General features: G+C 30.6%; 1 protein-coding gene across 3 annotated transcripts; it reads right to left on the minus strand.

Annotated features, from left to right (window-relative positions):
• Positions 1 to 66: 66 nt before the first annotated feature.
• On the minus strand, positions 67 to 17,502 carry LOC148284685 (uncharacterized). 3 transcript variants are annotated; one of them, XM_088236375.1, is made up of 7 exons: positions 17,213 to 17,502; positions 14,160 to 14,326; positions 4,673 to 4,830; positions 3,817 to 3,951; positions 3,428 to 3,635; positions 964 to 1,108; positions 67 to 479 (listed from the first exon to the last, which is right to left on the minus strand). In XM_088236375.1, the coding sequence occupies exons 1-7, from the start codon at positions 17,224 to 17,226 to the stop codon at positions 293 to 295; spliced, it is 1,014 nt and encodes a 337-aa protein (XP_088092501.1). In that variant the 5' UTR covers positions 17,227 to 17,502; the 3' UTR covers positions 67 to 292. The 3 variants fall into 3 exon arrangements, 2 of the variants coding, with proteins under 2 accessions (XP_088092501.1, XP_088092508.1); XM_088236382.1 differs by having other exon boundaries at positions 17,209 to 17,502; XR_015824158.1 differs by lacking the exon at positions 3,428 to 3,635 and having other exon boundaries at positions 339 to 479; positions 17,213 to 17,495.
• Positions 17,503 to 17,725: the final 223 nt, after the last annotated feature.

The following is a 17,725-nucleotide window of genomic DNA, read 5'->3' on the forward strand; positions in this document are numbered from 1 at the left end:
ACTTGTGTAGCCTCAAAATTGGAATTTTAAAAATACAAAAATTCATATAGGTATAGAATTAAATTCTTGATAAGCAATTTTTCCCTGAGCATTACAATATTTTTTAAAACCACGGCGAGTAGGTAACTCTGGTTTGGCTTATTAAACCGGAAATTAGAAAGAAGGTCTCACTTTAGATACAAATGCGACATAATATTTATATCAATCCTACGATTTTCACACTTGACTAAAGATTCTAGGGTGTGATTCATTGATTCTGTATTGCATTTTACTTTGATTCACAAAACAAATATCAGGATTTTAAACTTATTTCAGCTTTATCTATCAGGCTAGCCATACATCCTAAAGATTCTATAATGTAGTCAGGATGATGAATTCCATTACTGGCTGCTGCAGCTTCCTGGCGATTAGTGGCACCAGATAATACTAGTAGCTTCTGGAATCCACACATATGTCCGAAAGCTATATCAGTTTCTATCCTGAAAACAAACAAAAAAAGAATTTGTGAAAAAAAAGTAGTTTTTTCAGGAGTGGTATTCTGAATCTTCTCTACCCCCTAGAGAGTGTTGAATTTGAAGATTTTTATTATTTACATGCAACAACACTTTGCTTTATATAATGACCACACTGACGATTAAGCGTCAAATAAAACTTTAAAAAACGGGAAAAAAACGAAGACGGTTTGGTTCATTCAACCTAATTAAGTGCTTTGGGTAGTGCGTAAGGTCACAATAATGTTCTTAATGAAAATCATTTTGTTTAATTCCACGTGTTTATATTTATTTGACGCTTAATCATCAGTGTGGCCATATATGAAGCAAAGTATAAACGCATTCAAAATTTTTTTTGACAAGGAACGTCAATAGAGTTTTCTATGTTAGTAGATGTTTTTTAAATTTCCTTGGACTTGTTTCCGAGCACATGATTTTGTGACTTAATTCCGTAAATATTTTTGGAACTTACATATCTCCAATGATCAGGGTCCTTTGAGGGTCAGTAATTTTAAATTTCTTTTTAATAACATCCCTTAAATATGTGCTAGGTTTCCCCATCACCATCGGTAGGCGCCCCGATAGTTCAGATACCATGTTTACGAAAGTACCTGGCCCTAAAAAATATAAATATGTTTATTTTGTGTATGAAAAGATAAATAATATACATTTCAGGTTCTTCTGGCATTTTATCATAGATTTAGATTTAATAATCACATTATGAATTTTATTATATTAGTATCGTAACACTCGTTGATAGGAGGAATCCCAAAACTATAGTCTATTTATTTACTTTAAATTTATTGCAGCAGAGAGGGAAAACATTATTGAGAAGGGAATATGGGAGTCTAGGCATTTTCAGGCCTTATGACCCGTCATTGGCTGGTTTAAGTGGCCACTTTACACACCGTGTAACATTCACCATTCTGTCCATATTTAAACTTTCACATTTCCTCAACTCTTCCATCTGTTGACTCTTGTAAAGTAAAGGAGCTGAAACCTTTATCATAGGGTGAGATTCATCCGGCTGAACCAGATCACCTACTAGGCAACGCCTGAAAACAATTTTCCAATTTTTATACTTCTTCTTTTACCAGGTAATTAATTCAACAATGTTTGAGTAAGCATTTGGACATACTCGAACATTGTTATTTATTCACTTATCATTATCATCGTTCCCTTTCCTCACCCAATGGTGTATATAACACTGCATTAGTACGACTGCATTTATTAACTATAACATGTTTTTTAAAAGGGCATTAAAAACGAAGAAGAAGAAGAATAATAAATGACAAATAATCCAAAGTTAATTGGAGTATTCGGGTGCTATATTTTTGTCTTTTTATGATAAAACCATTTTATTTGTTACATTACCCAAAAAACAATTCCCGAAAAATGTGATGATGCTTGCCTTATAAGTCTCATGAGCCATATTTTGAAATTGTTTCTTAAGATAATACATGCCAGAATAAGACTGAGGTACGAGTGAGATTTGGGTGACACGCAGTTTGGGTTCAGAAATGACTTTGGTGCCCGTGAAGCGCTGAATAGATATATTGTTGCAAAATTGTTGACCAAAGAAATGATATCTATGCTTGTTTAATTGATTACGAAGAAGCATTTGACAGAGAAAAATACACAGATTTGATTAAAATGCTACTAAGATGCTGTATAGATGGGAAAGATGTGAGAGTAATAAATAGCCTGTTTTAGGACCAAAGCGCTATTACTAAACTGAAAAATGGAAATTCTTAATAATTTATTTCTATCCCACAGGGATATGTTCTCTCACCTGCTTTGTTTAACCTGTACTCTAACTTGGTCATCATAGAAGCGCTGACTGATACAAATCTCGTTGTGCAGGTCAAAAGTATGGTTATGAATATTATTAGAAATGCAGATGACTACGTTCAAATTGCAAACAATATACAAGACCTTTGAGAACTGCTTGATAAGATTGACTACGTCGCACAGTGATTCAGAATACGATATTACGAGTTGGGTTTTTTACCCTAAGTAGCTCGTAATATCGTATTCTGAATCACTGTGCGTCGGCGAATGTCTTGTTTTAAATAATAATGGAAACAAAACTAAATTTATGGTTTTAGCCGAGAAAGTCTTCCAAATGTAAATCTGCAACTTAAGTTTGTCAATATTAGAGAAAATGAAACAGCAGTATCATCACTGAGAATCTAGACCCCGACACTGAGATAAAATGCATAATAGAAGAGCTCCGAACATCATTTTAAAAAATCTAAAATCTTCTTTGTGACGATAATATAAACCTTAAGCTGAGACAACGAATGGTCAAATGTTATATATGGTGTGTCTTACTGTACGGTGTAAAGGCGTGGGCTCTTAAAACTAGTATTAGATACAACCCTGAAGCATTTTAAATGCGGATCCACCGTATAATGTTAAGAATATCTTGGACCCATATGATAACTAACAATGAAGTATTACGTAGGGCCAATACAAATCGATAACTATTCATCACAATTAAGTTCCGTAAGATATCATATTTTGGCCATGTGTTAAGAGGTGATAAATATGCCATACTTCAGCTCGTCACGAAGGGGAAGATCGAGGGACGTTGAGGGGTCGGAAGAAAACAGCTATCCTGGCTTCGAAAAATCCAAGCATGGACCAGGATTAGAACTGTGGGGGAGCTCTTTCGCACTACCCGGGATAGGGAAGCTTTCTCCCGAGTGGTCGTCAACGTAGGGAGACCCGACATGACATATAAAGAAGAAGATGATAAAACCAAATATTAAATTTTTTGGGGTCACTTTCAACGAGCTGTGAATAACTTACTTTTGGTAAATAGGTATTTAGTTGCAATATATTGGGGAGTCCCCGACACTACCACGGAACCTAAACCCGGTGGTATAAATAAACGAAAATAACAAAAACCGGGATAATAAAATTATGTTTACCTATAAAATGGGGTCTGTTTGCAATAGGCAGTACAGTATCTGTTGATCCAACTATAAATAGAGCATCTTGTCTTTGTAAAATGGAAACTGCTTTACTTATTTTTAAATAGTTAAGGTTTATATCGAAGTCCAAAATAACGGCACCAATATCCTGATCATCAGCGGACTTATCAAGAAACCACTTTAAATCTTCTGGGCAGCTATTTTCCTAAATAATATCATTAATGTTATCAAAATATTTTTCAGAAGAAGTACTGACATTTTTTTGATATACGAGAAGGTATGATGTGTTCATAAGTATTAGTTTTGTAACAAAATTAATTTAAGGTTTTTGTAAATAATTTAAGCTAAATTTCCACGAAAGAACTAAATGCAAATAATAAGCTTACCGCTGTAATACATTCGATTCCAGTGCTTTTTATCATTTCAACTAGGGTAGTTGTTCCTATGCAAAATATCTTCTTTGTGAAGTTTATGTCCTTAAGGTATTCTACAATAGTTAAACCTGGATGGAGGATACAATCCTAAAAAATAATAATTCAAATTAAAATAAAAAGTTCAAAGTGATTTCAACGAAATCGTGCTTGTCGTGGCGTAGCGTTTTGCAGCGCGGCGCGGGCGCTATTTGCTGCGCCCACGCGGACACTATGAACACTAAACTTGTTTACTATATGTTTGAGTTCACCGCAAACACCACGCTACTTTGACTTTTAAAACCGATGAAACCTAACAAAAATAAAAACGTAACAATATTATATTATAATACTTTTAAAAAATTATACCTAGCCCAAACGATATAAAGTTACAATAAAATGAGTATAAAATTATGCCTACCGGCAATAAAACTATGCAGGTAGATAATAAATAAAATACCAAAAAAACATTAAAGGTAGTAATATAAAATAACTATCTAAAGACAAGATCTGGTCTGCTCACGGATATTTTATTATTATTTTCAGATAATATTTAGGGACCAAAACAAAATAAATATTTAAAATCATGGTTGTGTTTTGATGAACCTTGTAATATTATAGAAATATCAAATATTATACTACTTGGATTTGTTTTGTTTTATTTTTGTTTTAAAGAAAACAAAAAGAATACCACAACTCAGATATTTTATTGTTGCCGTTTTTTGAAAACTAGGCATGCTTTTTGTGATTAAAACATTATTTTACCATAATTCATTTAATTATTAAATCTGAATAAAATTGTGTGTTTATAGAACATGAAATAGATACATACCGGTTTCAAATTTACTCCTATTTCTCGAAACTGTTTGGAATAGGATTTAAATGATTTTGTGGAATTATTTGAGAGAAAATATATGTTTTTTCCCAGCGCCTTCAATTTCTCCAAAGTGCTAGAAACTCCGGGTACTGGGCCATTTTTCCACAACACCCCTAAAAATATCCACATCAATAATATCAATTTTAGGGTCACTATGAATTTATACGTTACGATCTTATGATTTACCTGTTGTAGTACTCTCGCATTTATGTACAAAATGATGCCGTTATATTTATTTATTTATTATGTAAATGGCCTAAGCCGATTAGAACAGTTATATGAAGAAACAATAAAGAAAGTGTACAATAAACTGAACAAAAAAAACATCAAACTATCTAGCGAAGACAAGCAAAGGAAATAGAATAATGATATAAATCTCAAGAGTAATAATGCGCCATCATAATACTCGTATACCTATAATGTATTAATTATATAAAGGAAAAATGTCGTCTTATTCGATCCTTTTGATTTTGCACATAGTTTGTCTTCGAAGAAATAAGTAACATCGTATTAAGTTTTTATTGAATTTCCTTTATTTTGCTTCATTATGTTAGTTGCATGACATTAAATATAAAACAAATAGTAATAGCGTTTTTTTCAATTGAAATATTTTAAGGGTTTGTTTCAACCGTTGGACAATGAGTTGTACAATTCTTTATTTGTGTTAATTTCAAGAAAACCATCCCGTTTATTCAACTTCTGCCATTGCAGTAGCTGACTGTCTATTGATAATAAGAAATACTCTAATAGAAGGTCCGTACAAGCCCTTTTTATAACCGCTGGTCGCGAGAAAGGCTCGTCGCTCCCACTGTGGACAGCCGATCGCCTGCAAAGTCGTGCAAGTAGCCGCTGTCGACTTAGGCCAGTTACTGTGGACGCAGCCTACGAATCCGTTTGTCTCCTCATTGATGATAATCGTATCTTTTTTATCTCTAGTTGCATATATGTATGTATGGCATATTAGTCAAATGTTACCATATTTTTATTTGGTTTTAACCACTTATGAATGAGAATCGAAACATTTTTTTTTTGCTTTTTTGTGAGAAGGCCAATATAATATATGAATAAAAGTGTACAAAGTGAACGAGGTTGAATGGTGATTCGTCTAAATGAATGTTTATAAAAATTGGAGTGAAAGATTACACTTGATAAAATATAAAAAAATCTAGGAATTATAAAATTGTCGCATAATATTTTTATTGACATGTAAGCTATATGTATTTTTACTACACGGGGGTTAATTGGTTATTTTTGTTCATCGTAATAATACTCTATTGCACACCAACCGCAGCGCATCCTAATGATTTTCGTTAAATGAATGTAAGTTGATAGGTCTTACGTTTACGTCCAGGGACTACGAAATATTCTAGTACATTTGTTCTTGGGATTTTTACTTGAGAATAGCCACCGAAAACGCTCGTTTGGGACTCGGGATTTATTTCACGCACAGACCTGTATTGTTCACCCTTCCGAACATGAAAAAATTAATGATCCAATTTTTAAAAGAACCTATCGAGACTTTTAGCATTTTAAAAATACGTTTTTTATTACAAAATACTTATTTGCATGAAAAGCACTTTTACATTATTTTGAAATAAATTATTTACCATCGCAGTCCGAAATAATTTTATCGAATGAATTGAGAAATTTAGTAGCTTCATCGGAATTTACAAATGATAAGTTCTTCGTCTGTCCATTATTATTTACTTCATTGATTCCGTTGACGGCTGATTTAGTTACAGTATTTGGTAAAAATTTATACCACGGCAAATTTGCGTTCCTGTGAAACCAAGCGAAAAGGCGAATTAGATACACTTAAATATGAATTGTTAAATAAATATTCCATTCTTAAACTGACATCGTAGAAATAAATACAATTATTAAAAACAAATCAAAAACTTTGTTTATCGAGTCACTTGAGTTTGTTGCTCTGAAGAGCTTCTAGAATATTTTAGAATAGAACAATTAGAAGCTAGGACATAATTTATTGCCGACGTGTGTATTTATTTATTTTCAACATTGTATGTAAATATCTACTCATTGAATGGTGGAATGTTTTCTTTTGTGTCTAGTATACGAGATCTAGGTGATACACTTGAACACTAAATTATTCTTTACATTGTCAATTGAAAACGTCGTCAGCAAATCTTTAAAACTTCTTAGATTTATTAATAGAAGCATAACTGACTTTAAAAAAATTAATACCCTTAAAACTCTCTTCTGTTCCCTAGTTCGCCGCACCTAGAATGTTTTCGTGTTATCTGGTCTCCATAATATGATGTCCACATCAATAATATTAAATCAGTGTAAAATCGGTTTTGAAGAATGAAAGGCTGGATGTTCTGCTTATCTAGAAGCGAATATACAAAGTGCTAGAAACTTTTAAAAATATATCTTCTCTTCAATATTGTTAGAGAAAATAGATAGTATATTTGAAGGTATTGTATGATATAATTATTTTATTTTCTTTGTAAATTATGCATTAATTTGTTTTAAAACTTAAAATAAAAATATAATATGAGAATAATGACATATTTTAGGATAAAAAAATGCATTAATATAAAAATACTTTAACATTCTTCATCTCTGTTGTAATATGTTAATATAAAACAGCTCCCCAGGGAGTTGAATCCAGTCCTTATCTACAAAAATTTGGACATACTCAAAATATTGTTAAAAATACTTTTCTAATTTTTTTAAATTAAAACTATTTTCGAAGTTAGACAGGACAGGACTAAAATAAATATTGTTTATTTGGTTACAACTACAACTTACAACTTACAAATACAACTTACTTAAAATAGTTCATGATAAGCGGTGTGTTTCCGTAGTAATTAAAGTTATTAACATTTATAAAAACAGGATCCAGAACTGCTGTTTACAATTAAAATACTTATACATTCTTGAATTTTTTTTCCACATATTTTTTTTCAGATTCATACATTTTGACAGTTTAGCATTTTTTTAGTTCTATCATTTTTGTGAGATTTTCATATTTTTAAATATAATTTGATGTTTTATAAGGTTTCCATACTTAAATCATCTCTAGACATTACTTAGACTAAATATGCAGTATATATATAAATAATTTAATGTTGTCTACCTCAGAACAAGTATGTTCATGCCATACCATATATAATATATGCTATTAACTTTTTAATAATTAAAAAAGGAATGGTCCACGCTCAGACGCTGAATTTTTTGTGGGCGTTTTTTCCAATTCATGATATAGCTTAATTTTAAGGTGTATTTTTCTAAAGTGTATTTTTGTAATTATATTTATTTGTAAATAATATGTGTATGGAAAAATAAACAAATAAAAAAATAAAATAAAAATTGCTGTGCCTAGAGAGGATAGACAGTGTCTGTTTGCTTATAATTAGATTTAAATTTAATTTCACAAAATTGAATTAAACCTAATTTTACTGAAAAGGGAAATATCACATACTACGAATACCGATAAAAATATATGAAATTGATTTAGAACAATGAATTGTGTGTTCAAAATCAATATGGATATTGTGGAGAAATGATTTCATACATAACTTTAAAAATATATATATTAAAAAATATAACCCTACAAAAACGCAACATATTGGAACATATCACAAAAAATCGTGACATATTAGGGGCGAGGCCAATGTAATGACCGCTTTCGTGGAAATTTAAAATTATTAATATAAAAATATTTTTTAGCTACTAATAAGTAGAAAAAAAATATTTTTTTACTCGACAGTATTTCATAGACCCTAATTAATTATAAATATCCTACCCATATCCGTGTTACTGTTTTGCATAACAACAGAACATATAGTATTATTTACTATAATAAACGTCGATTTTCGGTACTCAACTAAACTGAAGATATATTTATAATATGCATTCTTGTTGAACTTTTAAATAAATACTCGTTTATACATAATATTTTTGATCACTAGTAGTATTGAAAAGATGTTCTTCAATCGTCAAAAACAATAACAAACTCAAGTAGTCCATACACAAAGTTTTTCGTCTGTTAATATAAAATAAATTATGTATTTTATTGTTAATGCCGAATCAATAAGAAAAATATTATTTAAACTCATCGGTAATTTTATTTACCACTTAGCACATATTTTATAGGCTTTAAAATTGATTGTTATTTGTTGGTACCTTATCATTACGCGTTTTTATTCAACTCTCAGACTTTTAAAACAATTCGAATTAACGTAAATGGATTCTAAATATAAATTTACTTCTTTTTGTAATGAAGACAAAAAATGAAATGGCTTTTATTTTTATACGGAATCACTTACTTATTGAAGTTTATTGTTGAATTCGTACAAAGTATCGTGGTTCAGGGTGCAAAGGGATCAAATGAGTTAATATTTATTTAACAATGCTTTGAGTATGTGCAAATGTCAGTAGACTGGTTGGGTTTCCTTCCTAGGGAGTTATTTAGGTCTAAATTTGTTGCACCAGATATGATGATACCTAGACTCTCAAAATATTCCTTCACAAAATGTTTTCCTAAATTTATTGCAATCGAGGGCGATTGCAATAAATTTAGACCAAATTATATATATTATTGCTATCAAAAACATTTTTCACTTTGTGGTATGACATTTTACACTTATTTGTTTATAAATTTGTATAAAAAAAAATAAACAATGAAGTGGTTTATACAAATTTATAAACAAATAAGTGCAAATTATATATATATTTATTTGGTTGTTGTATTTACATATAATGTTTACGTGAATGGATTACAATAGGGTCTGTACGTTTCTTTTATTATTATTATTTTAAAATAAGCAAAAAATATTTAATTTGCTTTGTGCGACGTTGAATAAATTTTCTACAGCAGTTTTTTTTTAATATTTTTTTTTTGAAATATTTTTACATAAGCATTTTTTTGAACAATTATTTAATTCCTGCCATACAATATTTTGATAACACAATATAATAATGTTTACATAAAAATATGAAAAATCTAAAATATATCAAAGAAATAAAAGTTTTAAAAAAATAAATACAAGTGAATAAAGTCTTTTTTGATACTGAAATTTATAAAAAAATAATAAACAAACACTTTTTTTAACACTGTTTTAAATTGTTTGGTTTCAATTTTTTTTCTTACTCACTTAACTTAGAATTTAAGAAAAATATTTTTAAAACAAATTTTTTAAATACCCGAAAACGAGACGTTTCGCTCCCTACGGGACGAACGGAACGTATTAAGTTACTGCGTCATACTTGTACGCAATATTTGTTAGAAGCGCACTCGCCGAGCATGACGTGTGATGTCAAAGTAACGTGACGCCAACGGTGAGCCGTTTTGTATGTGCTCGTTTTTAAACCCGAAAATTTCGAATAAAAACTTATATTTTACACGTTGATAGTTATATCATTAGAATCCCAAAAACCGGCTCTAAATATTTGATGTACATTAGAACTCCGTTTATCCGAGCTTCAATCATTCAGATTGACAAATATCAGGATTGTTATCAGGAAATAAAAAAATAAAGGAGATGTTATAAATAACAAATAAATAATGGCGCTAGCGGCCGGCGTGTTTCCTTATCAAAGACATATTAAAATAAGTTTTTGTGTGATAATGTCTGGCACTCATTAATCCGGATAATTTAAGTTTTATTGTTTTTTTATTTATTCCCAATTTGTGAAAATACTCGTATTGTTTCAACTTTATGAAACCGTTATTCCTGCTTTGAGTTGAAAAATTAATAAGATAACCATAAAATAAAATTAATTATTTTTAATTCAAATGATTTGGGCGCGCATTGCAAAAAGACTGTAAGAAATAACATCCACTGACGGGGCATAAATCCTAAAAACGCCTAGATTTCCATTTTCCTTTTTAAGAACTTATTTATAACTTATTCATACCTACATTAGCGGGCTAATTGCTAAATAAATAGTTTTACCAAGCAAACGATAAAATAAAATGTGTTTTTATGCATGTATTGTGAATTAACAAAATAAAATAGATAAACTAGCTAGTATATCTTAATTGGTGACCTCTGTTGTGTAGTGGTTAAGACTCTTGACTCACGCACGGAAGGTTACGGGTTCGATTCCTGATGAGAACACATAAATTATACGTGATTTTTTTAAATCCTGAGTGTTCTGTGGTGTAATTTATCGCTGTAATTGGGCCTGATGTGGTACAAAAAAGAATCAATAAAATATGTAAATAAAAGATTCTATACTACTATTCAAAATAAAAGGGAAATAAAAGGAAAGGAAGAAAAAAATGTTTTAAGAAGAAAAAAGATGGATTTTTTTTTGTTTATAGAATACGAGCTGAACCCGGCAATGCTTTGCTATTACTAGATTTGAGTACATAATATAATATATTAAAGGAATTCCAAATTTAAAAATTATTCATATTCAAATATCGAATTTAAGTAGGTCCCTAAGTACTTGTTTATGTTTGAATTCCAAAATGTAAAATAATTCGTTTTCAAATACAGAATTATTTTTGCAAATGTCAAACTCTGCTCTTCCCACCAACTGTGAACCAGGAATGACATTTTCAAAAATGTTGATATTATTTTAATACTACCGAAAACCCAGCTAAAATAAATAAATTTACGGAAATAATCTGATTGGGGTCCATAAAAAACGAATTTGTTTGTAAACATTTAAAAGCAAACTTTTTTATACACTTACAAATAACATCTTCCAAATTTTTCAGGAGATGCATTTTTGGCGAATGTAACCCTGGTGATGGTTGAAAAAAACATTTACGCTCCTAACTTTTTTTTACATAATAAATTAACGATTTTAATGGCTATAAATATGCTAACGGTAAAGATCTACATTTCACTGAAAATCGCACGTAAATCGGTCTAGTAGTTATTCAGTCAATCGAGGACACACATACAAACATTGCCCTTTATATTTATAGATTAGTTGGTGTATCTAAAAAAATATCGACTTTTTTAAGTGTAGTGAGTAAAATAGAATTTTCCATCTAAATCTAAATACACAAGGGGGATACGTCTTGAGCCAGTTCATGGAAAGTAAGAATCATGTATGGATCTCTGTTTGTAATCCGGCGACTAAAACAACTTTTTTTTGCACAACAGACCAGGAGGCCCAATTAAGCGGTGAATAATAGTACAGACCACCCAGGCTTGAGAAAAATCATATTTTAATTTTTGTGTTCTCACCGGGAATCAAACCCGGAACCTTCCATGCGTGACCCAAGTGTCTTAACCATTACACCACGGAGGCCGTCAATTTTAAACCAAATATTGATCTCGGAAAAAATGACACAATTGTTTTCCATTAATTACATAAATTAAAACTGTTTTTATTCTGAACTACGTGAAATGTTTTAATCACCACAACCATTAATGTTGAAAGTAATAACAAAATAAATATTTTAAACGCGAGTCATTTATACATTTATATTTATAAAACAAAATATTTATAATATTCGTATTTAAAAAAAATGACACTATAAGGCAGAAGTTAAATAACAGTTGCCTTTTCGTGAAAATGTGTTATATGAAAAAAGTAAGATGAAGTCGGTATTTCATAGGTCAGAAAATGATACGAGATCTTTTGCAGTTTCTCGTTCTTGTGGCAACTATTGGGCCTTTTAATTTGCTGTTTTACAGAGCAGTTTCTGGGATTGAAAATTGAGCGTAATCATGCTCAGATTGCTCAGTAGGTACTTGGACATTTTCGGCACTATGACAAATGACGGACAGTTTCACAGTTGATAAAACCAGCTATTTTGTAACGACAAGACTACTGATAACTAACAATATTGTGGAAGGGATCCTAGTCCAAGATATATACGATTGACTGCATTTTCAGCTTACAAAAATGAATTGTTTACATAGTAGATAACGTGTTTTGGAAAAAAAAAAAAAAGATTTTTTTTTCGAACGTTATTTCACGAGTTTCCTATGAAGAATGTTACTCTGAAGTTTCGCAGTCTAACTGAAACATCTTGTATATTTTTCGTTCTCAATTATTTTTTATTTATTTTTCGTTTGCAAAAGCATTTCAAAATCGGTTGAATTTGTTTGGCGTTTAAAAATTTGAGGGTGTTTTACACTAGAATATTTCATAGTCCCTGGATCAGCACGTGAAGCGTAAGATTGATAATCTTACATTCATGAAACAAAATAGACCAAGATTGCTGCGATTGTGTGTAGTATTGTATTCTGATGAACAAAAGCAGTACCCTATCCACCATTAATTCCGGAAAGGGAACAATGATGTGACCTACTTATTTGATATGTGTACCAGTATTTATTTTATGTATGTTATTTAGTAAATAAATTAAAAGTTTAAAAAACTCTGTGGATATAAACTGTTTTTAGAAAATGCTTAACTGTTTATTTGTGGTTAATGGCCGTAAAACATATTAATAAAAAAAGAAAGTAACTACTTTAAGATGTGTGGTTAAAGAAAACGTAGGTAAACTTAAAAATATGTCATAAAAACCCACTTTTTATTGTTCATATGCCACCGTGTGTTAGAGTCGTAAAGTTTTATAGATATATTTGCGTACCTACACGTTTACTGATAACAGTATTTATCTGTCTTCATATTTTTCGCACAAACTATAAACTTTGCATAACTTTAGCGAACTGTAGTGATTTGCAATTAGAGTTTAAAAACTGATCAATCATTTGATAAAGGTATGTAATACATCAATTCGTATTTTGTTAATTTTACGAGGCATCAGCGACCAGCATTATTTGATATAATAATCTACACTCTACAACACAAAACATCTTACAGAGTACCTAAATAACCAGCAAGCACACAACAGCATGTCACAACGAAAGATAAAACTAAGACAACATTGGAAATTAATTATTTTACTTCAAACTTTAAAAATATGAATTTTCTTACTAGGTACTAATATTTTTCAATATATCACAAGACAGATGAATAACATTTTAGAGAACGGAATATAAAAGTCAAGGCATTTACAGGTCATAAAACCTGTCGTTGCCTGGAGTAAATCCTAAACCCCTTCACCTCTCCTACCCAGTCGCTTCCCTTGTTCGCGTCTTGTGCGTATCGCTTCGTTGGTCAAATACGTTGTTATCTCATTTTATGTAGGGGAGAGGTAGAGGCTTGCGGAAGGGATGCCAGTCCGCGAAATTATATATTTACTCCATTTTGTGATTAAAAAAAAAAAATTTTTTGGAAAAAAAATAAGGATTTTTTTTAAAGCTATCCATGAAGATTGTTTTTCTGAAGTTTCGCGGTCTAGCTCTGTTTTCAGAGCTAGACCGCGAAACTTTACGTGTATATAAAAATAGCTCCGTCATTACAAAAAAATTGACAAATTCAAAATATTGTTTATCTTATTTATTTATATAATCTTAGTTTAATATTTTTACATGGAGATCCATACTTATGTCTTATTTCGGATATGGAAGATGATAATAATATATTAAAGGATTACCATCGCAATCTGTGATAACCGTGTCAAAGGAATCTAGAAACTTCCTAGCGTCTTGGGGAGATTCAAATAATGATAAATTTCTCGGAGATTTTTTGGATTCGTCCATATATTTGTAGCGTAACAATTTTGCTATAAATTCCACAAGCCATGATACGAAAACTGTAGCTCTGAAAAAAAAAAGTCATTTGCTGTAAATTTATTTATTCATTTCAAATAACATTTGTATACATGTTCACCAACATATTACGGCTTTTTAGGCTCCCTACAAATACCTAAATTCATATACAACAATATTTTATATGATAATAAAAACAGTGTATGGGATATAAACACAATTTATAAATAGCAAACGTGCAAAAATAATTTGGAGTTTAAGTAGACTACTGTTTTGGTGGGGTGACCATTGGCTGGTTTGAGTGGCCACTTTACACACTGTGTAACAATCACCATTCTGCCTATATTTTAACATCTTTATTCCTTCAATTCTTCCATCTGTTGACGTTCGTGAACTTAAAGAGCTGAAACTTTTACTTTTGCGGGTGAGATTCATCTGATTGAATTATTTCACCTACATACTAGTCTTAAACAGTGTGGAAAGTGATCACTTAAACCAGCAAAAATGTGGTTAAACTACGAGAACATGTGTTACTCAAAACAGCCTAATTTAGACATACGAGTACGTAAGTCAATGTCAATTGTTCATTGTTATTTAAGGCTGGTGACTGGAAATCTGTTTTTCCAAAAGCAAACTATGGTAAAAACATTATTAAAAAATGGTTAGATGACAATATTTTAGCTCTAAATATTGATAAAACCAAATACTTAACGTTTTGTATAAATAATAGTACAAGACCAAGCACTACCTACGCTTAACCTGGAAATTTACTCTAATAATGCATTCCAACTGTTAAAAAGAGTAGATTATTTTAAATATCTTGATGTTATCATTAATATGAATCTACGATGAGAGGCTCAGGTTCAATCACTGACTTCTTAACAGAAAGCTGTGCCATATTTTCTGATCTCTTAGAGATATTCTGGATATTAGCACTCTCAGGAGTGTGTACTTTGCTCTGCTTCAATCCACTGTGACTTATGGAATAGCTGGCTGGGGGGGTTGCGCGGCATTCATTTTAAAACCTCTCATAATTTCGCAGAAATTATTGCTAAAAACTATACTACGGCGTCCTCCAACACATCCATCAGAACAGTTGTTCCCGTGCATGAGGGTACTGGATGTGAGGCAACTTTACCTAAAAGAGGCACTACACTTCGGATCGAACAATAAGGAGAGGTCTCAGGAAAACGTTTGTACGAGGTTTTCCCAGGGAACTAATTATGTTAACCCCAAAAACCGGATGACTTTTGGTCAGAGACGCCTCTTCTTTATCGCACCGAGAGTGTTTAATATTTTGGAAAAGCGTGTTAAGTATTTTTTAAAAATGTATTTTCAGGACTGGATCATCCTTAGGGGGAGGGATTTGAGTGAGAAACTCATAGATGTTTTTTTTAATATTTCAGTTGGTTTATGTGAATTAAATTTTTTCACGGGCTTCAAATGTTTTTTTATTGCTTGTTCTTTTATATGTTAATATGCCGTGTATTTCTTAAATGATGTTTTTGTTCTATGTCGTATAATGGTGCAAAAGTTTTTTACATATATTTGTCCCAACTCAACACAGAACTTTGGTTCCATGGAGTTGCGACTTTTGTTTCAGTAAATTTACAATTAATATTTTATGAATAAAATAAAAATTTAAAAAAAAATGTTTTTAATCTCAAGTCTACAAAAACGTAGAAATACCATTGACTCCATTCATATATTACTAAATGCCTTAATTGATGTACCACCGAACCGAGTGCGAAATAATAATGTGCTGTTCCTTGATCAGCACAGGACAAACTGTAGCTTACATGCACCGATGTCCCAATTATGTCACATTGTGAACTCGAGACATGATCCGGGCTTATTTGATGTGAGTCTTTTATAGATTTAAACGGCTAAAACTTAACTAGCATAGATAGATAGGAGGTAGTCATTATTATGAAGTTTTATGTTCTAGCTTTAATTTTTTCAGCTGTATTTTATTTGAATTTTACCTGTATTTATCATGAATCAATGTTTTTACCATTGTTAAATGGACTGAATAAGTCCGTAAATAAATAAATACGACAGCGCACTTCTGGGGATGCGAAATATTGACTAATTATAAATCAACACATTTTAGTTAACTAAAAATTAAACACTTCATTTAAAACACATTTATTTTAAATGTGATTTATTTCAACCATTCGACCATTGAATAGTTGAATTGTGTAATGTTTCTAATTGTACCTAAATTGAGCAGTGAACTATTAAATTTAGTTTCTTACAAATTGGGTTTCGAGGACACAACTAACACGTCATCATAATTAAGTAGGTGTACGAAATACACAAATTAATTAATTATTTACCACACGCGATAATAAAAACGTTATAAGTAAGAATTTATATAGTTAATTAATTAATAAGTTCGGGAGAGTATAGAACAATATTGGAATAATGCAGTTTAATGTTTGTTCTCTTAAGTAATTTGTAATTCGGGAACGACCCGAAGAAGTGTGGTAAACCCTTTTTATATTCCGGATCAACAAAGTGATCTACAATAAATTTGACTTGTTTAAGTTAACACATTGTAAATAGTCAATTAAATTCATGTATAACTCTCGTTATAGTATCGTTAAAATGATAAGTGAGTTGGTTTAACTAAATCATTCCGAAATATGATGTTCGGGGTCCTGACACCCATATCGGAATATATATATATATATATATATATATATATATATATATATATATTAGGAAAATTCTTTTCCCACGATATTTGATCAAATTTACTCTGAAATCGACATGGAAGTGGAAATTTCTCTTTTCGTTTTCTGTTTTAATTGAATAATCTAATCTTTTTTAAATTATACCTCAAAAAGAATCAGTATCGAAAATTCATATTTATAGTAATATTTTGATAAATTCAGCAGCAAAAGTACAAGATAACAACAAAAAACATACCTACTGTATAAAAGTCATTATCACAGAAGAGTAAACAAGAGTGTTTTTTTAAATCAACACTTGTTGAATTACAAATTCAATCAACTGCACTTTTTAGGAAGACACAAATCAACAGAAGGTAGGTATCATAAAATGAATCAAACAGCTGATACATTTACTGTTGATAACACAGAACAATACTCATAATATCGTTTATTATTCGGATAAGGAATATTATTATTTTTACACTTCCTATCTTTCTACAATATTTATTGTGGCTTGTGGCCTTCCCTGGCCATGAGTCTACAAGATACTGAATAATTAATCACTCGAGGGATCATTTTGTAAAGGATATGTTTGTCTTAGAATAATAATGGTGCAGCTAATACTATTATTGACACTAAAATTCTTTAAATAAATTGTATGACTTTATATGATTAAAGAATAAATTATTATAGTTTCAAAGACAAGTCGAATGCAAAGAAACAAAGATTTTGAAACAAGGGTTTAAGCTCTTTTAATTCACAAAAGTCAACAG

This window comes from Micrasema longulum, unplaced genomic scaffold (genome assembly GCF_059751315.1).
Source record: "Micrasema longulum isolate JH-2025_06_02 unplaced genomic scaffold, ASM5975131v1 h1tg000097l, whole genome shotgun sequence".
NCBI classification, from domain to species: Eukaryota; Metazoa; Arthropoda; class Insecta; order Trichoptera; family Brachycentridae; genus Micrasema; species Micrasema longulum.

Bases quoted from the DNA above. Each gene is read 5' to 3' on its own strand.
- LOC148284685 (XM_088236375.1), bottom strand. The intron at 1,109-3,427 runs GTAAACATAATT...TATATTTTTTAG, and splicing joins AAACAGACCCCATTTTATAG to GGCCAGGTACTTTCGTAAAC. The intron at 480-963 runs GTAAGTTCCAAA...GTTTGTTTTCAG, and splicing joins ACCCTGATCATTGGAGATAT to GATAGAAACTGATATAGCTT.